The sequence below is a fragment of the Pinus tabuliformis genome, chromosome 5_1 (assembly GCF_031772625.1).
Source record: "Pinus tabuliformis cultivar Carrire ecotype Pingquan chromosome 5_1, CPIR1, whole genome shotgun sequence".
NCBI classification, from domain to species: Eukaryota; Viridiplantae; Streptophyta; class Pinopsida; order Pinales; family Pinaceae; genus Pinus; species Pinus tabuliformis.
Window position 1 is genome coordinate 611,395,128 of NC_142305.1, and position 26,584 is coordinate 611,421,711.

The window sequence follows — 26,584 nt, forward strand, 5'->3', positions numbered from 1 at the left end:
ATGGCATATCTTGCTGATTCACTTTCAAAAGATATTGCACCCCCAACACTGGTGGGGATACAAGGAGACTCCAAAAGTGGAGGCAAATTTGGAGAATCAATATCAAGATAATTTGAGCTTCTCCCAAGCCCTAATGGGCCCTTTTTAGCTCCAGAAGATTTCTAAAATATAATCACATCCCATAATATTTTGTTTCTCTTATGAGTCTAAAATAGGAACCAAAAATAAACATATAGAAATCACTACATCTTAATGAAATTGAAATAAGAATAAAAATATGACAAAACATAAATACTTATATTAAAAGTATATGGAAGGTCTCATTTATAAAATTAAAAATAAATTCTAGATTATATAGGAGGTATCAATGGAATTCTAGCTTATAGACTTCACATTTGACAAAATTAATATTCTATTGTCTATTAAAACTCTTTTGGAAGGCTGAGACTTCCAATAATTGCACATATCAAATAATTGGAACTACAGTCCCTAGACTTGGCTGCAAAATTGATCCAAGGTGGCCTCTTTTTTTAGTTATAAAACTTTGACAGTTCTGGTCCCCCAGCTTTACATATCTTATGCAATATCCTGTAATGATTAAATTCAATATGTTTCAGAGAAAAATCACATATAAATTTGAAAAAATATGGTTATGCTTTCATTTACAAAATTCAAATGGTATAAAACTAAAAAATTCACTTACCAAAATGGTTCTTTAAAGTGCTTGATAGAGTAAGACAATGATGGTAATAAATACTGAAACTTACTAGTTCTTTCAATCTATTTTCATAGTGAAACAGGTTTTCAAGTTTTCATATTTTTTCCATTCATCATAAATAAAATTCCAATCTACCCCATTTAGAGCATGAGGTGCACTAAGAGAGAGAAACATTAACATATCCAATGTTTTTAAAGAAAGTCTTGATCTATCCTCATTTTTTATTGAAAACCCTCTTTCACAAACTGTTGTACTAACCATAATAACAAGAATTGATTTCCGTAGTTGCATTAAGCATGGAAATCCTTAAAACCATTCAATTTCACCTCGATGTAGATCCCATGCTCCAAAAATATGATTTTTTGGGCAATATTTATACATAGTACATATAAATTCATCCATTTCACCCATACATTTAATGTTGTCCACAACAAGCAAGCCTCCAACACTAATTTTTTCACATAAACATGTCAAACATCTTCTTGTTTGAGAGTCACTATCATCCGTATCCTCATAATAATTAAGAGGACTAAAAAATTAGTTGCATTAAAAATAGGTAAATCTGTGAACCTTTTTTTAGAGAGTCAATCACCTTCATTACAAAACCCTTTCCCAACATAATGCAGTCATCTAGTGCCCCTGATCTTTGTGACTTCCGAAAACTTTCAAACCTCAACTTATGTACATGTACTACACCTATGCAATCTGCAAACTTAGGAGTTCCTTGTTGTGTTTTACTTAAAAAATATGATGTGTGCATTGCACTTGCCCCAAATGTACCTCTTAGAAATCTCTTATGAAGCAAGCTAATAATGATATCCAAAGTTTTTCCAATAGATGTAATGTCAACATGATCCTCTTGAAACTTTTGATTCAAGTTATTTAACTCAATAAGCACATATGCAAGTAAGTGGATGCAAAATTGAACTTGAATATTGTAGCCATTTCATACATTTTTTTCTCCAATAACTCCCAGTATCTTAACAAAGCAGGCATGAGCTTAACGAGTCATTCCATGACTTTGCCCCTAGAATTCCATCTAATATGATGAATTTGTAACACTTCCGACCTTGTGATTTGAAATGACTCCATAATATCTTTCAATTCTCCATGTTTTTTAGTAGATTTCCATAACCATGAATAGATCTTGTTTGAAAACTTATCAATATCTTGCAACTCTTCAAAATAAGATGAAGCATCATTTGCTTATAATGCTTATTGATGAGATATACAGTGGATATGTTAGGTCCCTATAATACTACTGATTCCCCCATTACTATTTTAGTTGTACCCCTTATTAATATTGTTGTGCCCCTATTGTCCCCATATTGTTATTACTGTGCCCCATAGAATCCCTGTATAGTTATTTTTGTGCCTTTATATTATTATTGTTAGGTTGGCTTGGTTATATTGTGACCCCTTAGACTCCTATATATAGAAAGGAGGTTTTGTCATTTGAATCATCTAAGAATTGTTCATTTGTGTAATGTAAATGAGGTTGCCCCCTCGAAGAGGCTTATTTCTAAGGCGTTGATCTATCTTTTCTATCTTTTTGTGAGTTGGTTTCCTAACATTTGGTATCAGAGCTTTGGATTCTAGGGTTTCGTTGCTCCAAACAGGACATCGTGGCATTTTCGCTATAAATTTTTTTTCTACGACGTTTCAGAAGCGAAAAAAAAACCATTTGAGACAAAATCACACTGAACCTTGGGTTAGAATTTTGGAGCTTGTCTCGCTATATTCTCGGAGATATGATTTGAGGAAGTTAGGGTTTTTGTAGGCCCCCAAATTACATTTCAAACAGGTCACCTTGGGAAAATTGTCATAACTTTCACTCTGAATATCAGATTGAATTTTCGTAAGAAGTTACAGAAAGAGGACGGATTGTAGTTTTTGTGAGTATCATTTTTAGAACCTAAGGTTGAAACAATGAGACGCGAAACGTCATACAAGTTCGCTATACTAAACTAGTCTATAATCAGGTCACTGTGGGAGATTTGGCATAACTCTTCCTTGGAGAATCCAATCCTGATTAGACTTGCGGGATTAGAAAGAGGACTCAAAGGGCTACCGGAGGACAAGATTTTAGATATTCGAGATCCATGGCTACAGAGATACAACAGATTCAATATCGAGCTCTTACAAAGTGAAAAAAAAGGTGTGTAATTTTTTTTTATTTTTATTTTGCATAAGATTGGTTGGAAAAGTTGCTTTGAAGGAATTCAAAGGGAACAGTGAAGAATTATTAGCATTAATTAATGCCCCGAAGAAAGAAAATGGAAACACTTAGTAAGCAACATGAAAGCTCTAGCATGACTCGTGAAGAAGAGGAAGAAATGCAACATGATATATCAAAATTACAAGACCAAGTACAACAAATTTCACTCTCACTGAAGGTAAATGAAGCCAAGATGAATGGCGTGGAAGCTAATATGAATGGAATGCAAGTTAATATGAATGGCATGGAAGCTAATATGAATGGCATGGATGCTAAGATGGAAGCTAAGATGAATGAAATGGACGATAAGATGGAAGAATTAAAGATAAATTTTAATAAGTTGCTACAAGAAATGGTCACCAATGGTGAAAGGGTAGTAAAGGAAACTCATGATGAGAACAAAAGAAATGTTAATCATGATTTCATAGACTCTAATGTTGTATTGAAGACCCACCATATTCCAAAAATCAATATGAGGAAGTTTGATGGCAAGGATCCCGCAACATGGATACTATAGATGGAGCAATTTTTCGATCTCCATAATGTGCAAAACACACAAAAGGTACGTATTGCAACTTTATATTTGGAACCAAATCAGTTTGTATGGTATCGATGGATTTTCTCTCATAAAAAAATTGTCACTTGGGAAATTTTTACGGAAGAAATGATAACACATTATGAGGATACAAAAAGCAACACCTTTTTTAACTAATTGATAAGTCTCAAACAAAAGGGTTCACTGATGGAGCACATTGAGGACTTCCAAAAATTGAACACAAGGGTAGAAGATATTCTAGAGGAGCATAGGATTGATGTGTTCATAGGGACTTTAAAGGATAATATCTGACATGAGGTTCGCCTTTGGGAACCTGATTCATGGGAGAAGGCAATTAGGTTAGCAAAAAAAATGGAAAGCAAAATTATGGCAACTAGGAAGCCTACCACTCACAACTATAAAGATGGAAGTGCTGTTGCCCCTAGCCTTCCACAACCTATAAGGTTGACACCAAAACAATTGGAAGAAAAAAGAGCAAAAGGGCTTTATTACAGTTGTGATAACAAATACACTAAAGGTCATAAGTGTGTTGAGAAGAAATTATTCTACATAGATTATGAAGAGGAGGAAGAAAAGGAACAAGAAATGTCAAAATAAGAGGATATACTCCAGGAAAATATCAAACTATCAAGATAAAAGGACATATCAAGAAGAAAAATGTAATAGTGTTGATTGATTCAGGAAGTACCCACAATTTTATTCATTGTAAGATAGCAAAAGAATTGAATTGGTTCCTATATACAGCACCAGAGTGTCAAGTGATGGTTGCAAGTGGAGGAACCATAAATTGCCCTGGAAAGTGCCATAATATCAAGCTATCCATGGGAGAATATGTATTGAATAGCCCAATGCTTTCCAGTCCAATGGGTGGTGCTGATGTTGTAATAGGAGTCTAATGGCTACAACCCTTGGATATAATAGCTTTTAATTTTCAAGAACTTTTCATGAAATTTTCTGCAGAAGGAAAGGAATTTGAATTAAGGGGTATTGCAGGGAAATTGGGAAAGATAACCAGCTCTAACGGTATGACAAAGCTTCTAAAAAAGGAACACCAAGGTGTAATTGCACAATTATGTCCGCTAGATGTTTCCACATCGAAATCATCTATTTCTCCAGATCTTCAAAAAGTCTTGGACAATCATTCCAAGGTAATTGAGACTCCCAAAGGTCTCCCACCTATTCGTGATCAGGATCATGCTATTCATTTGATTCCAAGAAGTTTTCCTCCAAACATTAGGCCAGACAGATATCCCTATGCCCAAAAGAGTGAAATTGAACATATGGTTGTAGAAATGTTAGAGGCTTGTATAATTCAACCTAGTCAAAGTTATTTCTCTGCTCTAGTAGTATTGGTGCACAAGAAGGATGGATCATGGCATATGTGTCTGGATTATAGGGAGCTCAACAAGCTCACTATTAAAGATAAATTTCCCATTCCTGTCATTGATGAATTATTGGATGAATTGCATGGATCAATTTACTTCACCAAGTTGGATCTTCGTTCAGGATATCATCAAATCAGAATGAAGACTAAAGACATTCTGAAAACAACATTTAGAACTCATGAGGGTCATCATGAAATTTTGGTCATGCCTTTTGGCCTTACCAATGCACCTTCTACATTTCAAGGTTTGATGACTTCCATTTTCAAACCCTTCCTTAGAAAATTTGTGTTATTATTTTTTGATGATATACTAATCTACAACAAGTCTTTGAAGGATCGTGTTGAACATGTTGACAGGGTGTTACAACTATTGGAGGAGAAACAATTATATGCAAAAAGCTCCAAATGATTCTATGGAGTACAAGAGGTGGAATATCTGGGTCATATTGTATCTCATAAAGGTGTTAAGGTAGACCCTAGCAAAATTAAAGCCATTAAGGAATGGAAAATCCCCACATCCATAAAGCATCTGTGAGGATTTCTCGGGTTGACAGGGTATTATCGCAAGTTTGTTAAGAATAATGGGAGAATAGCAGCACCTCTAACAAAATTATTGAAGAAATATGTTTTTTCATGGACCCCATGTTAGAGTCAGTCTTGTCAGTCCTCCATCGGAGATCAAAACTCTTTCCGCATTTCATTTGTAGGTGTCTCGATCCACTCACTCAGCTGCATTCCACTAGGGGCATGCCATAATCTGACAGAAGGGTCTTGTCAGTCATTACCCCTCATGCTTTGTATCTGCTGGCTCAGGTCTGTTCATCAAAGTTCATTAAATGACAGTCAATATTTGGTCTTTTGATGGGCAAAAGATCATGTTAGTCATAGGTCTAGGGTTTCATAAGTTGAGTTTTCAAAGTACCCAATAATGCCAGTAGGCCAGAGAGAGATTCAACAAGTTTCATCTCCAGATTTTCATCATCCATAATGCTCAAGGGTGATTCCTCTTCAAAACTCCGTTTTGAAGAGGAAATCATCAAATTAATGTTTATGATAAATATGTAAAGTTCTCCACCATGAAGTACTTCAAAAATAGATTTTGATCATCCTTTGCCAAATTCCATGTCAGATACCCCTGCAAAAAATTGCCAAAAATTTCATCATTTTAGTCAAAAATCCAAAAAGGAAATGTGAAATACAGAGTTGCATTAAATTGTGGAAAAAGTGCCAAAACAAAACATTGCAAAAGTGGGTTTTGAAGAAGCAAAAATCAAAACCATGTCTCCATGTCTTTATACAGATTTTATCATAAGGATCAAGGTCATTTTAAACGCCAAGGTCGGAGAGAAGCATTTCAAAGTGAATTGGGTGAGCCAGTGCACGTTTTGGGTAAAGTTGGAGGTGTCTTGACAGGCGTAGCGCATACAGTAGGTGGCGCAGTGCACTGGGCACGATCCTCCAGTGCAATTTTGAACGGGCGCGGTGCACCGGTAGCGCGCGGCGCATAGAACAGGCGGCGCGGCACATACAGTCTAACACCCAAAAAACGCCCGAAATTCCTCCAAATCACCATTGAATTGCTTGGACGTGCCAGGTAGGGTCGACATCTCGGTGGTTCATCCATTTTTGTGTGTTGTGTGATGGTGGTTTATGGTTCCAAATGTTTGAAACAAAATTTCCAAACCCTACCTCTAAAAATCCTTATGTCAATTGCTGTTAAAGGTTGCAAATTCATCATTTTGTTACCAAGGTTCCCCTTCCATCCCATATGTCCCTTTTTCCTTATACCATATCCCTTTGAATGTCATTGCTCCCTATCTCCTAAAATTACTAAACCCTTATCCCCAATTCCCTTTCACCCATTGCCCAATGTAAAACCCCGAACCCTACCCTATGCAAAGTTCCCAAACCCACCTACATTGCCCTAAATAAAATCTATCCTAATACTCCTAATCCCTTCATATTTTCCCTCCCTAACAGTCCCTTGTTACATTGCTCCCTTGGTGACAGATTTCAACCATATTACAACAGCAGTCCAACACAGTCTTGCGACCAACATTCATTTCTCCAAGCAATTTTCACATCATCAATTATGTCATCTGATCATTCATCCGACTATGAGGTGGAAACTCAAAGTGGCTCACCCACGAAAAAAATGCACCTTGAAGGCCTCATAAAAGTGGCAGACATGTTAGAGAAGAACCGACTACCCTCACAGAATTGTAGGCTTGCCCTCTTACCGTCTCTTGTTTTCAGTTTCAGTCATGCTATGAGTTTTGTGAAAAGGTTGCAAATGTTCAATTTCACCATGAGTTGGCTCGCCTATTTGTCTACATTTACATGGTGCTCAAGTTACTTTGGCCGGTGTTACTTTCACACTTACACTGGACTCTATCTCATTAGCTACCGGCATGCTTAATATTGGAGAGCCATGGAACAAGAGACAAAAAGTTGATCAACAAAATTATGAGCCATATGTTAAACCTGGTTTCTTGAGGCAACTTAAGAGGGTGTTTCCCTTCTGATATCTTAAAGATGAATATGCCCCTATAATGAAGTTAATTATGAAGTATTTCAGTTGTGAAGGCCGTTTCTCCCAGTTATATGCTTATCACATCAGGTTTCTCATGCATTTCACCCGGGTACGCATGATGAACATCCCATATTTCATATGCCGAAACATAGAGAGGATGACCGCCCTTGTGCAACACAAGACCCCTGAGCAGCAGTTCAACAGCATTTGTCATTTTTCTCTCATCAAGATTTTGGTGGTGCCTCAGCTTGATTTACAGGGTATCAATTGGGATGATTTCATCTCTGGTGACTTCTTCCGAGCTTCACAAGGATTATCAGAGGTTAAGTATGAGATAGGGGGACCTTCTCATCAGTATGAGTGCCATGAGACCGCTAGTGTGCCGGTATTCATCACATATCAGAGGGGCGCTAGACATTTGTTTACAGCAGCAAAGCGAGTGTTATCTCCACCCGGGGTGGAAGGGGCCTCACTTCCGACATCAACACTACAGGTACAAGACAGAGGTAAGGAGCCAATGCATGATGAGGGGCCATCAGGTGAACGAGAGACCGACTTCGTTCTCCTTCATGATGATGATATAGATACAGGTCAGCAAAGTGCACAGCTTAAAGAGATCATCCAGGAGCGGCAAATAGAGATCCAAGCCTTATCCCTTGACTTGGAGAGAGCTAAATGGAATATGAAATACCTGGAGTAGAGGAACAAACAACTTGAGGATCGGTAAGCTGAGATAGAGTTGCAACTGATCAAGGAAAACCGGCAACACATCATGGAAGCACAAGGTAGACCTATGGAGCAAAGAGATGAGGACCGGGAATATGTTTTAGAGAAAGTGAACATTCACTTGGAGAAGTTGTTGGAGAAGGCTAATAGGGAAAAAGCAATGCTGAGGTGCATGACTCACCATTACATGGCCCGAAACATGAGCTCCAAAGCGAGAATCAGGAGCCTAAAGGCGAAATTGAGGAAGGTGATAAACAGACAAAAGAGGCAAAAAGAGAAAGATCGGCTCTGAATCTTGGCCAAGGCCTCTTTGGCCCAGCAAGACATGTGATGGAGAAGGTACAACCCAAATTTCAAGAAATTTGGAGCACAATTTTTCATTTTGAAATTTTTTGCACAAAAATAGGGTTTTTCTCCCTATGCGCTGTGCCACGTGGCGCGCGCTTTTGCTAGGGAGCTCCAAATGACAAAACGTTTATATTTTTGGATTTTTCATGGAAAATCATGACTTCTGGTGCATGGCCAAGAAGTTTGGGAAAGTTTTGAGTCCTCAGGAGGTCAAAAACACCCAACAAATGACGTCTCTGCCCCTATTTTGACACACAGGAAGCAATCTTGGGAGGTTGTAGTTTCGGAGGGGAAAATGACATCCAAATTGAAAAAATTCACTTGGGTTGGAAATTAAACAGGCAGGGCTTTCCAACAAGTACACTTGGGCTCAATTTGGACTTCAGGAAGTGCCTCAAAATCATCTCCAAAATGGCGCGACGCATACATCTTTTGGCGCGGCGCACAGAGACCCAAAGGCCAAATCACTTCCGCTCTGCGAGAATTCAATTTGTTTCAGTGTGATTTTCTCCAAGTAAGTTTGTCAAAGCCTGTTCAACAATTTTTTGGCTATGGTATTGTGGTTTAGAAGCGAAGACAGTTGAAAGTGAATATTGGCGCGTGGGTGAGTTAAACGAAAATTGCAGGTGGGCCCGTTCATTAACAATATATGTTTTCTCTTCATTAAAGGCGCATCTTATTTAAAAGCCATGTTATTAAACTGATAGTTGTTATTCAAATGGCCAAAAGGAAGGCGAACAATCACCCTAGAAGATCTACGCTACATTTTTGTTTTTTTTAATTGGTCATCAGAGAAATTAAATGTAACGCTGCTCCTGTTACTAATGGTTGGCTTTTCATTTCCATTTGTAATGATTAAACAATCCCCCAACTTTGGGTCGATCCACTTTCTCATAGTAAAGCTTATTTATTGTATTGAAAGTCATTTGTAAGGGGTTGGTGGAGAAAAACTCAGCATTTTCATTGTACAGTTTTGGCTTGGAAATTAATAGAATGATGAAGCTCTGATTCATGAGATACCTGTGGTGTGCGTTTATTAAATGTGTTTCTTTCTATGTTTCATATGTATTTTGTTATGTTTACCATCCATTCCTAATCATTTCTGGTTGAATGCTCTTAAGTAGAAGAGGTAGAATTCAGTTTATGCTCTGCCTTGTAAAGCATTCATATTTTGTATATCTTCTTCTGTCTGAAAAGGATTCATGTGTATGCCCTTTTTAGCTTTTCTCAATAGTATTTCCACTCCATTTTATTTAAATCTGATTGCTAAACCTCCCACCTATCTTGCCTCATGAAATATCCTGTGTCTTTGATTTAATTTCCCAGCTCATGCGGTCCTTTGGTCCCACACAGCCCAGAAAATTCAGTCATTCAAAAATCGCCTTTTTCCATATCTATTTACTAGCCTAAAATCAGTATTCAGTTTAAGTCATCTCAGACCATATTGTTTATTCCTCACTGAGCATGACCTAGAGAGAGCCCTCTCCTGTTCTAGTAGGGCTAGCTACTAGACTGAGCGTGGTTTGTGGTTATCCTGAATTTTGCTTTCTTTCAGCCTAAGGCAGATTTAGGCGCTAACATAGTGGCAACCATACTGGGGACGAAATTCTTTGTTTGTTAGTCTTCTTCGTTGCGTAAATGGAAGGCTTAACCTACAAACACCCCAATACTTCTAATAATTCTAAGCTTCTGGATGATAAGTTTAGGATTTGATAGGCTAAGTAAGTTGTTTGTGTCCTTTTGATTTTTTGAAAATAACATGCTGGCTTCAAGAAGATATACCAGAGCTAATCCAGATCCAGATCCTCCTCATATCTACGAAAATCCCAATTTGATTCCAAGACTTCTTCGTCAAGAGAGCTCTATAACTCCCGTGTTCAAATCCCATTCATGTCCTAACATTTTTGAGTATCTTGAAGAGCTTGATTTTGATGAGCAGTTTGAAATATCATTGTTCGAGACCAAATCCGAAAGGGCTGTTGACTCTACTGTCCCCAATCCGCAGTTTCTTGTAGACCTAGAAACTGAAAGGGCTAACTGGTCAATTGATGATTATATTGTGACACAGCTTCAAACTCCAATTGTTAATTCCCTACAAGCTGCACACACTCCTCCAACACCTCCAAGACCAAACCCACCAAGAGTGATGGCTGCTCATTTTGCACCTCTTGTGCTGCCTCAAGTTTTAGATGATATGCCCGTAGATTATCAAAGAAAAATCCCTTTGTTTGATGGCGCTCCTAACAGCATTACCGCTCAGCAACATGTGGACAGAATGGAAGATTTCTGTGACCTTCATGAGATCGATGCAGAAAATGTGACAATGAGACTCTTTGTACAGACATTTGCAGGTGAAGTTAGGAAATGGTTCAGAGGTTTTCCGGCTACACGTATCGCTACCTTGGCTGACCTGCAAAGACAATTTTTAGACCGCTGGGAAGTGAAAAAGAATCCTCTTCAAATTCTGGCTGAATATGAGCAAATCAAACGAAACGCTGGTGAGTCGGTCCAAGACTACTGCATTAGATTCAATTCTGTTTATAATGAAATTCCCGATCATCTAAGGCCACCTGTGGGGCTAGCCATGATGAAGTTTCTGGATGGTTTTGATGCTGACATGGCTTATCAACTAAGAGAGAGAGAGAGCCGGCCACAATGGAAGACATGCAGAAGATCGCGGTCAGCGTTGAAGCAAATCTGCTGACCAAGAGGGCTAGAGCAAAAGCAGAAAAGAAGGTCACAGTAAAAGAAGAGTCTTCCTCGATGGATCAATTACTCCGAAAGGTAGAGCAGATGCTTGAAAGGGTGAAACTTGACAAACCTGAGCCACAAGTTAGAAATCCTAACTTCCGTGGCCAGCAGCAGCCACAATATAGAATAAGGCAGAGAGATCAGCGAGCCCAAGATCAGACAGCACAACAGCCAGTACAGCCACCTCTGCAGCAAAATTTTGTGCATGGACCGGAGTCTGATGAGGAAGGGAAGGTAATAGGGGAAGAGAACCACTTCTTTACTCCCGATGATTTTCCTATTTACATTACTGAAAATGAGGAGTATGCAGACATTTCAGCGGCACACAAAGATGCTGATTTCATTCTAGCGAATGACATAGTTTTGGAAGAAGAATCAGATGAGTATCAAAGAGGTTATATGAATGCTCTGTCTGCTTAGCAGTGGCAATATTCACTTAGAAACAGAGAGGTACTGGTTAACCCAATTCAGAAGAGGAAGGAAGTTTCAGCATCAAAGAATGATCCATCAGTTGTACAAAAGAAAGGAAAAGAGGCAGCTGATCCCAATATCAGCAAATCACCATCAGCAGAAAAATTAAATCAGCCCATTGTATCGAAAGAAAAGGAAAAGAAAGAAGTCCCAGCCAAAGAGGTAGAAAAAGCTCCAGCTTTTAGTTTAGAGAATGAAATTACTAAATTGAAGGTATCCATTCCCTTGACTGAAATAATGAGGAACAACAGTTATAGAGGACAAGTTTCTAAAATTTTGAATTTTGATCCAATGTCTGATATGGTGAATGTCGAAGATGATCAACCCGAAATGATTTTTGGGCCAGCATTGAATGGTGAGTCTCCAGATAGTGATGTGCCACCTTTTTATATCAGTTTAAGATTGCATGATTTTGTGTTACATAATGCCATGTTTGATTCCGGAGCTTCTCACAATCTCATGCCAAAGGCTATCATGGATAAGCTGGGTTTGGACGTCACTCGGAAATACCATGATCTCTATTCGTTTGATTCCAACAGAGTAAGATGTATCGAGCTCATTAAAGACTTGGTTGTGAGTCTGGATCAAATCCCAATGAAGAATTTTTTGATGGATATTGTTGTAGCGGATATTCCTCCCAGGTTCGGCATGCTTCTTTCCAAGTCTTGGGCAGAAAAATTGAAAGGGACACTACAACTAGATTTCTCCTATGCAACGATTCCTGTGTTTGGCCAAATGAGGAAACTGTATCGGGAACAAAAAATGAAATACATGATTACAAGCAAGGAGAAACCAATTAATCATCCGATTAATTATGTACATACAGATCTAGAGTCTTTTGTTTTGTATTCAGATAGTTTCAATGATATTGATAGTCAGTTAGTAGAAGCAGAAAGTATTCCAAAAATAGCAAAAAATTTCAGAGGAGTTTTAAAGAAAGAAGGACAAGAATAGCAGAACACCGTTGAGCAATCAGCTAAAGGTAATGGACAGCAAGCAGAAAAAGCATAGCAAATAGATTTTCAGCACTTGTAAGAAGAGGAAGAAGTTTTGTGGACCATGGATTTCGATGGAGCAGTGGGAAATGATGGCGCTGGAATTGGTATTTGGATACGCAGTCCTTTCTCCGCCCCGAACAAAGTACCTAGTAATGTGCGGGTATGCTCTTACAAATTAGATTTTGATTGTTCGAACAATGAGGTTGAGTATGAAGCTCTAATTGCTGGCCTAAAAATTCTAAGAAAGCTGAATGCTAAGAGGATTGCAGTATATGGCGACTCCAAATTGGTGATTAAGCAGGTCAGAGGCGAATATCAAGCAAAGCATCCTCGGATGCGGGCTTACTGGAATGCAGTTCTAGACATCCTGAAATTATTTTCAGAATATACCTTGACATGTGTGCCTCGTGTTCAAAATAGCATTGTTGATGCTCTTGCTAAGGCAGCCAGTAGTTTGAAAATTCCAATGAACTCCAGTAATAAATTCGAAATCCATGTCAAGCATCATCCGACTGTCCCAGACAATCAGAGATATTGGAAAGTTTTCCAAGATGATGAGGAGATTCATGATTTTTTGCAAAACAAAGGTAAGTTCAAAGAAACCTCAATTGATGCAGAAAATGATGAGGGTAAAGATGATGTGCAGATCAATCAAATGGACATGTTGCAGCTAAAGGATAACATTATTCCTAAAGGCTTGATACCTTTAGAAGAACTCTTTGATCAAGATGACGTAGCCCGCAAATCAACATTGCAGCCAACAGAGAAGGGTGTTAAAGAGGTCAATATCGGAACAAATGCTAATCCTAAAATGGTAAAAATGTCTAAAGCATTGCCACAAAAGATAAAAGCCAAATATATCAGTTTTCTATCCTCATTTGCTGATTTGTTTGCTTGGGACTATTCTGACTTGAAGACATATGATACCAATATAATTCAGCACACTATACCCATTAAGCCTAATCAGAAACCTTTCAGACAGAAGTTGAGAAGGCTAAATCTAAAACTGCTGCCATCAATTGGAAAGGAGATAAACATGTTGTACAAATCAGGAATCATTGTTCCCATCAGATTTTCGGACTGGATCTCTAATTTGGTGCCTGTACGAAAGAAGTCAGGTGAGATTCGCTTGTGCATTGATTTTAGGAATCTCAATAAAGTTTCATTGACAGATAACTATCCTCTACCCAAAATGGATCATATATTTCAGCGAGTAGTTGGAGCATCTCGTATGTCACTACTCGATGGTTATTCTGGATATAACCAAATTTCTGTCCATGAAGATGACCGAGACAAGACAGCGTTCACCACTTCGTGGGGAACTTTTCATTACGCTAAAATGCCTTTTGTTTTGAAGAACGCGGGTGCCACATTTCAGCGGGCAATGGACTTGGCTTTCACCAATGAGAAGGATGTATTTTTGGTTGTGTACCTTGATGATCTGACATTGTTTTCCAAATCAGATGAAGAACACATGTATCATTTGAAAACTGTTTTTCAAAAGTGCAAAAAATATGGCCTGTCGCTAAATCCGAAAAAGAGCTTGTTTGCCATGGAGGAAGGAAAACTACTTGGGCACATTATCTCAAAAGCTGGCATTCGTATTGATCCAACACGTGTACAAGTGATTCAGCAAATCGATCTACCCCGGAATAAGAAGGATATTCAATCTTTCAATGGTAAAATGAATTTTTTACGCCGCTTCGTACCTAATCTTGTTGAACACCTAAGAGAGATTACAAACATGCTTAAGAAGGACAACCAAGTGAATTGGATGGAAGAGGTTGTAAAATCTTTCAATTTGATCAAATTGGCTCTTTCTTCAGCTCCAGTTCTAATCAACCTGGAATACACTCAGGATTTTATATTGTTTTCATTCGCTTCGGAGCATACTATGGCAGCTGTGTTGATGCAGAAAAGAGATGATCACGAAAGACCAATTTCTTTCTTCAGCTGAGCTATAAGAGATGCAGCCTTAAAGTACAACATAATTGAGAAGCAAGCCCTCACACTTGTGAAAGCATTGAAAGATTTTCGGGTATACATTCTGCATTCTCATATTTTAGCTTATGTTCCTAATGCTACTGTCAAAGATGTTTTAGTGCAGACAGACCCGAAAGGAAGACGAGGCAAGTGGATTGAAACTTTGTTGGAGTATGATGTGGAAATAAAGCCCACAAAGCTTGTTAAAGGACAGGGATTGGCAAAGTTAATGGCCGAATCAAACTTGCACGCCTTAGACATAAATCTGATCGCTGCTATGTCCAATGAGAATGAGGAAGGTTCGTCAATTCAGGTATCTGAAATGTTTGCTCTTTCTCCGTGGTATTCAGATATCATATATGTGCTTCAGAATTTGTCACCACCGCCCGGCATGACTAGAAACAAAAGTAGAACTCTCAAATTAAAGGCTGCTAAGTTTTGCATTCTAAATTCTGCACTTTATTGGAAAGATCCTGGTGGCATTCTGTTGAATTGTTTGGTGGAAGAAGAGGCAAAGCAGGTCATGGAGGATTTCCACGAAGGAGATTGTGGTGGTCACCTTTTTTGGAAAACAACAACAAATAAAGTTCTGAGAGCGGGATACTATTGGCCGACATTGTTTGCTGATGTATATAAGGTTGTCAAGAGCTGTCATAAATGTCAGATTTTTGAAGGAAGGCAGAAATTACAGCCTTTGCCGCTTAAGCCCATTGAGGTGAGTGCCCCTTTTCAGTAATGGGGGTTGGATTTCATTGGTGAAATTCATCCTGCTTCTTCCGGTCAGCATCGGTGGATTCTCATGGCAACAGATTATTTCACGAAATGGATCGAAGAAATTCCCACCAGACAAGCTACAGATGCAGTAATTATTTCATTCCTTGAAAATAACATCTTGTCTCGCTTTGGTTGCCCGAATAAGTTAATCACTGATAACGCAGAAGATTTCAAATAAAAAAGGATGGTAGAGTTTTGTCATAAATATCACATCATTTTGGGTCACTCAACTGCCTATCATCCGCAAGGCAATGGGTTGGTGGAGTCTTCTAACAAATCTTTAGTCAACATCATTAAGAAGCTGCTGGAAATCAACAAGAAGAGCTGGCATAGGAAGTTGGTCAATGCACTTTGGGCAGATCGTGTCAGTCAGAAGAAATCCATTGGTATATCCCCCTTTGAGCTTGTGTATGGAGTTGATACATTGTTTCCTATCTCTCTCACAGCCTCGGTAGTCAAACTTCTTCAGGAAGCTGGCAGTGAAGACGATCCTATGCAGAGAAGATTGAATCAAATGATCCATTTGTAGCAGACAAGAGAAGAAGTTTTCCACAACACATCCAAGTTGCAGGAGAAGATTAAGAAAATTTATGACAGAAAAGCAAAGGCGGACAAATTTCAGTTGGATGATGTGGTGCTGAAGTGGGATGCAAGGAATGAGGAAAAGGGTAAGCACAGTAAATTCGAGAATCTCTGGAAAGGTCCCTTCAAGATTGCAGCATATCGGGGTCAGAATGCCTTTCTTCTGAAGGAGATGAACGGGGAAGATTGTCCAGGAGGGCCGGTCAATGGTCGGCTGCTCAAGTGGTACCATTTCTGAGTTGTTTATGTTGCTTCCATTGTCACTGTAAATACCATTTTATTTTAGTTTTGGTTTGAGTTTGTCTAGTCAGTCTTTGAGTCATTTTAAGTCCAAATTTGAGTCAGTTCGAGTCAAGTTTCAGTCAATAAATGAGTCAAGAGTTTTGTGTTGTTTGTCGAAATAATGATTCCATAGCCCAATGGACGAAGGCACTGTCTGCTCTCCCAAAGATCTGTCGTTCTTGGCACCTCTGAGGAGCTACCATCCCCCATTGGAGCCAATGTTAGAGTCGGTCTTGTCAGTCCTCCGTCGGAGATCAAAACTCTTTCTGCATTTCATTTTTAGGTGTCTTGCTCCATTCACTCAGCTGCATTCCGCTAGGGGCATGCCATAATCTGACAGAAGGGTCTTGTCAGTCATTACCCCTCATGCTTTGTACCTGCTGGCTCAGGTCTGTTCATCAAAGTTCATTAAATGACAGTCAATATTTGGTCTTTTGATGGGAAAAAAATCATGTCAGTCATAGGTCTAGGGTTTCATAAGTCATGTTTTCAAAGTACCCAATAATGCCAACATGCCAGAGAGAGATTCAACAAGTTTCATCTCCAGATTTTCATCATCCATAATGCTCAATGGTGATTCCTCTTCAAAACTCTGTTTTGAAGAGGAAATCGTCAAATTAATGTTTATGATAAATATGTAAAGTTCTCCACCATGAAGTACTTCAAAAACAGATTCTGATCATCCTTTGCCAAATTCCATGTCAGATACCCCTGCAAAAAATTGCCAAAAATTTCATCATTTTAGTCAAAAATCCAAAAAGGAAATGTGAAATACAGAGTTGCATTAAATTGTGGAAAAAGTGCCAAAACAAAACATTGCAAAAGTGGGTTTTGAAGAAACAAAAATCAAAACCATGTCTCCATGTCTTTATACATATTTTCTCATAAGGATCAAGGTCATTTTGAATGCCAAGGTCGGAGAGAAGAATTTCAAAGTGAATTGGGTCAGCCAGTGCATGTTTTGGGTAAAGTTGGAGGTGTATTGACAGGCGCGACACATACAGTAGGTGGCGCGGTGCACTGGGCCAGCACGGCGCATTGGGCACGATCCTCCAGTGCAATTTCGAATGGGCGCGGTGCACCGGTAGCGCACGACGCATAGAACAGGCGGCGCGGCACATTCAGTCTAACACCCAAAAAACTCCCGAAATTCCTCCAAATCACCATTGAATTGCTTGGACGTGCCAGGTAGGGTCGACATCTCGGTGGTTCATCCATTTTTGTGTGTTATGTGATGGTGCTTTATGGTTCCAAATGTTTGAAACAAAATTTCCAAACCCTACCTCTAAAAATCCTTATGTCAATTGCTGTTAAGGGTTGCAAATTCATCATTTTGTTACCAAGGTTCCCCTTCCATCCCATCTGTCCCTCTTTCCTTCATTCCCCTTTTCCTTATACCATATCCCTTTGAATTTCATTGCTCCCTATCCCCTAAAATTACTAAACCCTTATCCCCAATTCCCTTTCACCCATTGCCCAATGTAAAACCCCGAACCCTACCCTATGCAAAGTTCCCAAACCCTCCTACATTGCCCTAAATAAAATCTATCCTAATACTCCTAATCCCTTCATATTTTCCCTCCCTAACTGTCCCTTGTTACATTGCTTCCTTGGTGACAAATTTCAACCATATTACAACAACAGTCCAACACAGTGTTGCGACCAACATTCATTTCTCCAAGCAGTTTTCGTAGCATCAATTATGTCATCTGATCATTCATCCGACTATGAGGTGGAAACTCAAAGTGACTCACCCACGGAAAAACATGCACCCCGAAGGCCCCATAAAAGTGGCAGACATGTTAGAGAGGAACCGCATACCCTCACAGAATTGCAATCCTGCCCTCTTGCCGTCTCTTGTTTTTGGTTTCAGTGATGCTATGAGTTTTGTGAAAAGGTTGCAAATGTTCAATTTCACCATGAGTTAGCTCGCCTATTTGTTCTACATTTACATGGTGCTCAAGTTACTTTGGCCGGTGTTACTCTCACACTTACACCGGACTCTATCTCATTAGCTACCGGCATGCCTAATATTGGAAAGCCATGGAACAAGAGACAAGAAATTGACCGACAACATTATGAGCCATATGTTAAACCTAGTTTCTTGAAGCAGCTTAAGAGAGTGTTTCCCTTCAGATATCTTAAAGATGAATATGCCCCTCTAATGAAGTTAATTATGAAGTATTTCAGTTGTGAAGCCCGTTTCTCCTGGTTATATGCTTATCACATCAGGTTGCTCATGCATTTCACCTGGGTACGCATGATGAACATCCCATATGTCATATGCCGAAACATAGAGAGGATGACCTCCCTTGTGCAACACAAGACCCCTGAGCAACAGTTCAACAGCATTTGTCATTTTGCTCTCATCAAGATTTTGGTGGTGCATCAGCTTTACAGGGTATCACTTGGGATGATTTCATCTCTGGTGACTTCTTCCGAGCTTCATAGGGATTATCAGAGGTTAAGTATGAGATAGGGGGACCTTCTCATCAGTATGAGCGCCATGAGACTGCTAGTGTGCCGATATTCATCACATATCAGATGGGTGCTAGACATTTGTTTGCAGCAACAAAGCGAGTGTTATCTCCACCCGGGGTGGAAGGGGCCTCACTTTCGACATCAACACTACAGGTACAGGACAGAGGTAAGGAGCCAATGCATGATGAGGGGCCATCAGGTGAACGAGAGACCGACTTCGTTCTCCTTCATGATGATGATACAGATACGGGTCCGCAAAGTGCACAGCTTAAAGAGATCATCCAGGAGCAGCAAACAGAGATCCAAGCCTTATCCCTTGACTTGGAGAGAGCTAAATGGAATATGAAATACCTGGAGCAGAGGAACAAACAACTTGAGGATCGGCAAGCTGAGATAGAGTTGCAACTGATCAAGGAAAACCGGCAACACATCATGGCAGCACAAGGTAGACCTATGGAGCAAAGAGATGAGGACCGGGAGTATGTTTTAGAGAAAGTGAAAATTCACTTGGAGAAGCTGTTGGAGAAGGCTAATAGGGAAAAAGCAATGCTGAGGTGCATGACTCACCATTACATGGCCCGAAACATGAGCTCCAAAGCGAGAATCAGGAGCCTAAAGGCAAAATTGAGGAAGGTGATAAAAAGACAAAAGAGGCAAAAAGAGAAAGATCGGCTCCGAATCTTGGCCGAGGCCTCTTTGGCCTAGCATGACATGTGATGGAGAAGGTACAACCCAAATTTCAAGAGATTTGGAGCACATTTTGAAAATTTGAAATTTTTTGCACAAAAACAGGGTTTTTCTCCGCTTTTGCTAGGGAGCTCCAAATGACAAAAAGTTTATATTTTTGGATTTTCCATGGAAAATCATGACTTTTGGTGCATGGCCAAGAATTTTGGGCAAGTTTTGAGTCCTCAGGAGGTCAAAAACACCCAAAAAATGACCTCTCTGCCCCTATTTTGACACACAGGAAGCAGTCTTGGGAGATTGCAGTTTTGGAGGGGCAAATGACATCCAAATTGAAAAATTTCACTTGGGTTGGAAAGTAGACAGGTAGGGATTTCCAACAAGCACACTTGGGCTCAATTTGGACTTCAGGAAGTGCCTCAAAACCATCTCCAAAGTGGCGCGACGCATACATATTTTGGCGCGGCGCACAAAGACCCAAAGGCCAAATCACTTCCGCTCTGTGAGAATTCAATTTGTTTCAGTGCAATTTTCTCCAAGTAATTTTTTCAAAGCTTGTTGAACAATTTTTTTGCTATGGTACTGTGGTTTAGAAGCGAAGACAGTTGAAAGTGAATATTGGCGCGTGGGTGAGTTAAACGAAAATTGTAGGTGGGCCCATTCATTAACAATATATGTTTTCTCTTCATTAAAGGCGCATCTTATTGAAAGCCATGTTATTAAACTGATAGTTGTTATTCAAACGACCAAAAGGAAGGTGGACAGTCGCTCCAGAAGATCTACGCTACATTTTTGTTTTTTTTTTAATTGGTCATCAGAGAAATTAAATGTAACGTTGCTCCTGTTATTGATGGTTGGCTTTTCATTTTCGTTTGTAATGATTAAACAATCCCCCAACTTTGGGTCGATCCACTTTCTCATAGAAAAGCTTATTTATTGTACCGAAAGTCATTTGTAAGGGGTTGGAGTTTCTGGGAATAGCGTGGAGAAAAACTCAGCACTTTCATTGTACAATTTTGGCTTGGAAATTAATAGAATGATGCAGCTCTGATTCATGAGCTCCCTGTGGTGTGAGTTTAGCAAATGTGTTTCTTTCTACGTTTCATATGTATTTTTTTATGTTTACCATCCATTCCTAATCATTTCTGGTTGAATGCTCTTAAGTAGAAGAGGTAGAATTCAGTTTATGCTCTGCCTTGTAAAGCATTCATATTTTGTATATCTTCTTCTGTCTGAAAAGGATTCATGTGTATGCCCTTTTTAGCTTTTCTCAACAGTCTTTCCACTCCATTTTATTTAAATCTGATTTCTAAACCTCCCGCCTATCTTGCCTCACGAAATATCCTGTGTCTTTGATTTAATTTCCCAGCTCATGCGGTCCTTTGGTCCCACACAGCCCAGAAAATTCAGTCATTCAAAAATCGCCTTTTTCCATATCTATTTACTAGCCTAAAATCAGTATTCAGTTTAAGTCATCTCAGACCATATTGTTTATTCCTCACTGAGTGTTACCCCGAGAGAGCCCTCTCCTGTTCTGGTAGGGCTCGCTACCAGACTGAGCGTGGTTTGTGGTTATCCTGAATTTTTCCTTCTTTCAGCCTAAGGCAGATTTAGGCGCTAACACCCCAGAAGCAACAAAGGCCTTCGAACATCTTAAAGAGGTAATGTGCCAAGCACGGGTCTTAGCTACACCGAACTTCACAAAAACCTTTATTGTGGAATGCGATGCTTCAGGAAATGGAATTGGTGTTGTTTTAATGCAAGATGAAAGACCCATTGCTTTTGAAAGTTTTCCAATCAAGGGAAAGTATTTAAACAAAGCGATTTATGAGAAGGAAATGTTGGAAATAATACATGCACTTAAGAATGGTGACCCTACCTGATGAGAAGACACTTCAAGGTAAAAATGGATCATGATAGCCTTAAATACTTTTTATAACAAAGATTATCCTCTGAAGAGCAACAAAAATAGGTCACAAAGATGTTGGGTTATGAATTTGAAATCATTTACAAAAAAGGGAAGAAAAATGTTGTGGCAGATGCACTCTCAAGAAAGGATGAGGATGTGGAAGCATTGTTGTGCACCATTTCTATTATCCAACCAGATTGGATAAACAAAGCCAGGGAGGAATGGAAGAATGACGAAGAAGTGTGGGCATGTATTCAAAAGTTAGAACAAGATTACAGTACATTTGATACATTTAGTTGGAAAAATGATTCATTATGGTACAAATATCGCTTATACCTCTGTAAAAATTCCCAACTCAAACAAAAGATTCTTATGGAATTGCACACTTCTCCCTTAGGAGGGCACTCAGGATTTTTAAAAACTTACCACAGGGTTAAGAAGGATTTTTTTTGGGATAGCCTTAAATTGGATATTCAAAAGTTTGTGGTAGAATGTTTGGTTTTCCAACAAAATAAAGTTGAAACAATTAAGACCCCAGGCCTATTACAACCTTTATCCATTCCAAGCCAATGTTGGGAGGAGGTTTCAATGGATTTTATCACAGGTTTACCCAAGTCTGAAGGAAAGAGTGTCATCATGGTGGTCGTTGACAGACTTACCAAGTATGCACACTTTTGTGCATTATCACATCCATTTAAATCCAGTACAATTTCTACTGCAGTTATGGAAACAATTCAAAAGCTACATGGAAACCCAAAGATTATTGTAAGTGATAGAGATCCCATTTTCACTGGAAATTTTTGGACAAAATTATTTTCTTGTCTTGGTACTCAGTTAGCTCATAGCTCATCTTATCATCCTCAATCTGGTGGGCAAACTGAGATAGTAAACAAATGTTTGGAAGTATATCTTCATTGCTTTGTATCTGATAAAGAAACACAATGGTTCAAATGGTTGCCTCTGGCTGAATGGTGGTATAACACTTCCTTCCATACTACAACAAAAATGACCCCATTTATGGCACTTTATGGATATCAGTCACCATCCATCACATCATATTTAAGAGAAAATTCTAAGGTTCAAGTAGTGGAACATCACATCGAGCATCAACAAGAAGTTCTCTAGCTCTTAAAGGATAACCGCGTGTTGGCGCAGAATAGAATTGAACAACAGGCAAATCAACATCGCAGCGAAAAAAGTTTTGATGTAGGCGACTGAGTATTCCTATGGCTACAACCATATAAACAAATGTCCCTCAAGCAAGCTAAGAAGGATAATAAAGTATCACTAAAGTATTTTGGTCTATACAAGGTGTTGCAAAAGATTGGTACTATGGCATACAAATTGGAGCTTCCTGCAGCTTCTCGAGTGCACCCAGTTTTCCATGTTTCATGTTTAAAGAAGGTTATAGGCGACAAGATCCCAGTTTAAACAATATTTCTAGAACTTGACGAGGAAGGAAAAATTATATTGGAACCAGAAGCAGTCATAGAAACAAGAACTCGACAGCTACGAAATCAATCAATTCCAGAGTATCTCATCAAGCGGAAGAACTTATCTTCTAAAGATTCCACATGGGAGGATGAGAATTTTATACAGAAGCATCTAGAACTACTCAAGCATTGAGGACAACACTTTTTTGAAGGAAAGGGGCATGTTATGTCCCTAGAATACTAGTGATTCCCCCATTACTATTGTAGTTGTATCCCTTATTAATATTGTTGTGCCCCTATTGTCCCCATATTGTTATTACTGTGCCCCATAGAATCCCTCTATAGTTATTTTTGTGCCTTTATATTATTATTGTTAGGTTGGCTTGGTTATAATGTGACCTCTTAGACTCCTATATATAGAAAGGATGTTTCTTCATTTGAATCATCTAAGAATTGTTCATTTTTGTAATGTAAAGGAGGTTTCCCCCTTGAAGAGGCTTATTTCTAAGGTGTTGATCTATCTTTTCTATCTTTTTATGAGTTGGTTTCCTAATAGGATATCTAATAAATGAGGCCCATGTCAATGAAGCTTAGTAGACAAACCTTCATGAATATCCCTCATGGGTGATGCTCCATCAGATCCAAATCCAACTAACTTTGTCATGGATAGATTCATGTCTGCTAAAAGAGATGTGACAACATCATACATAGACTGTGATGTTCCATTCCCTAATTTCTAGAAAGTGTGTAAATTTTGTAGCACATGGACCTCTTCCTTCATTTGTCAAATATGTAATATAAAAAATCAAATGTTGCACCATAGTCCGATCAGTGCTTTCATCAACTAAAAGTAAGTAATATGGGCTTTGGAAAATCTCATCTTTTATTTTTTTCCAATATACCTCCTTAGCAGCTTCTAGAAAGTATTTTCCAGATGTTTTATTTGTATATGTTGAGTATTCATTTGTTAGAGGAATGTGAGGAGTGTTTTTATACCTATTCAAGTCACAAATTGACTTATATACTTCCAAAGGTAATCATGTATTGCAACAAAATAAATGTTCGAATAACTGATATAATTCTCTCTTTCTGAGCATCAACCATTAGCTCTACATGTTTTGTAATTGGAAGAGTACTCCATTTACTTTCTCCCTCTAAAAGTTGCAAAGAAAATTTATGAGCCTCTGACGTTGCATGGATGTTTAAAGCACTAACTTGAAGAGTTGTGCTTCCATATTTAGCAAATGGATTTTTCCTTTTAAATTTTACACACCATGAACATTTTATCCTTTCAACACCATAACAATATTTTATAGCATAATCCCATGGAAATCTCATTCTCCATTTGGACTTGAATGTTATTTTGTACCTCTTGGATGTTGATTCCTCTTCAAGAAGTTTTGCACTATATGATTCATGGTCCTCTTCCACATGATCATATAGTTCATTTTAAAAAATATGCAATTGATTAGAGCATTCAGAGATACCAAATGCATCGGCAAGTGAATGTTGTTTCAGATCCTTTTTGGGGGGACCAAGAGGTGGCATTTTATACCTATAAATTATAATCAATCAACAAAACAAGAAATATAAAAATATAGATTAATATAAAAATACACAAGATTCTTTGAAAATAAGACAGTAGACAACAAAATTCATATGAAAACTAATGAAATGAAAAGCAACAAATAGATCTCACACACATAGGTCTGTTGATCATTGAAAATTAAAACTAACATTGATCTTCATGGAAGGTTATGCACATTTCCATCACCAAAATGGAATTTCTTCTATAACAAGGCATATATCAAATTTTTTTTTCAGTAATTGTAATGTAGAAGGCATCATGATTCACAAGGACAACAATCACAAAAAAGGGGATGCACAAAGCACACCAATAGTTGGCAGTTCGAGTGAATTTGGGGAATAGTTTGCAATTACACAGGGGTCTTTTGTGCACCTGCCTTAGACAAATCATGTGACAGATTTGTTGTTGGGATTGAATTGAATCATGGATTTCTTAAAGGCTTCTTGGTTGAGGAACTAGGCATGCTCATTGATATTTCTCTCTTCCATCTCAATACCAATCATTTCAGTGGGGTCATTCCTCTTAGCTTCAAGAGTCTCACACTTTTAGCAGAGCTGGATGTGAGTAACAACCAACTCTTAGGGAATTTCCCTACTATGGTTATGGAACTGCAGAGTCTGGTGTATTTGGATCTGAGATTCAATTTCTTTACAGGTCCTATTCCTACAGATCTCTTCAACAAGAAGGAGATGGATGCTATCTTTGTGAACAACAACTATTTTGAAGATAAGATTCTAGACAACATGGGGAACTGTCCAATCTCTATGGTGAGATTTTCCAATAACAAGTTGACTGGAAGCATTCCTAGCAGTGTTGGCAACATGGCCCAGAGGTTGAACGAGGTGTTGTTTCTCAACAATGCACTGTCTGGATGCTTGCCAGAGGAAACAGGGATGCTGGATCAACTCAATGTGTTGGATGTGAGCTTTAATCACATAGGAGGTCAGGTTCCATTATCTCTTGGCTGTCTTGGTAACATTGAGCAGCTCATTCTGGCTCGTAATGAATTCTATGGATCCATTCCTGATGTGATTTTCTCCATAAGGAGCCTCCAAAACCTTATTGTTTCCTACAATTATTTCATAGCAGAGCATGCAAGCTACCCCTCACTTCCAAGCAAGGGAGTGCCATTTGATGATTCACAAAATTGCATTCCAGATCGTCCTCTTCAGAGATCACAGCAGGAATGTGCTGCATTTCGTGCCCAACACAAGACTTGTATTGATATGTCATTTTCTCATCTGCAATGTACTCTACCACCTCCCATTATATCACCACCACCATCACCTTCACCTCCTCTTCAAGTACCTGCTGTTAGATATTCTTCACCACCACCTCCTGCTTCTCTCACAGTACCTTCATTTAGATATGCATCCCGATTCCCCACCACCTCCTGTTCCTCTTGCAATTCCTACAATCAGATATACATCCCCACCACCACCTCCAACCAATCTAGTCCCTCCACCAATCCAAAACTGTAATCCTCCCCTTCCTCCACCCTTCCATTAACTATTAAACAATGCAAATACTTTGTTCTGAAGTCAACATACAGGAAATAATTGTGTTTTGGGCAGAATAATAGTTTGAAGTCTGAACAGAAGATTCAATGTAGTATTTTTATGGAAGAGCTGGCATATTGCTTTTAGTTAAGGATCTGATGGCAATATATAACTAAGAGATTCATGCCTTATCCACTACCTATTGTGTGTGTCTAATCAACTAATAGTGATAACATCCTATTCATTTTGCAAAGTTGATAGGTATATTGCTATCTATTCATATATTGGTCTTTTATAAACACCTAATTCAGGTGATGGTAGCTGGTGCCAAATTGTAATGGTTTTCTGAACATTTTGTTATGTTACTAAAGAAAACTGAATCCAGTGATGCCATTTTGGTGCAGAATTGTAATAGTATGCAGCTTGATTTTTATATTTTGTTTTGGTAGAACTGGAATGATATATGAATGGTTTTGATAAATTGAATTTGAATATATGAATGGATTTGATAAATTGAATTTGAATTTGAATTTTCAAGTGGATATGGTGACCCTATTCAATGTTATTCAACAACCCCACCAAACTCAAAATTAATTATCTTAAATTTGTGTTAACTTAATCTTATCTCTTCCAAAATTATTAATTAAATTGTTATTATAAAATATA

General features: G+C 38.6%; 1 protein-coding gene across 1 annotated transcript; it reads left to right on the forward strand.

The window, feature by feature from the left end:
* Positions 1–25,900, forward strand: LOC149166412 (leucine-rich repeat extensin-like protein 6). The gene is made up of 2 exons (XM_089430158.1): positions 1–82; positions 24,762–25,900. The coding sequence occupies exons 1-2, from the start codon at positions 1–3 to the stop codon at positions 25,898–25,900; spliced, it is 1,221 nt and encodes a 406-aa protein (XP_089286284.1).
* The last annotated feature ends 684 nt before the right edge of the window (positions 25,901–26,584 follow it).

Coding starts and splice junctions, on each gene's coding strand:
- LOC149166412 (XM_089430158.1), top strand. CDS start 1: ATGGCATATCTTGCTGATTCACTTTCAAAAGATATTGCACCCCCAACA. Junction 83..24,761: donor AGGAGACTCCAAAAGTGGAG/GCAAATTTGGAG, acceptor TTTGGGGAATAG/TTTGCAATTACACAGGGGTC.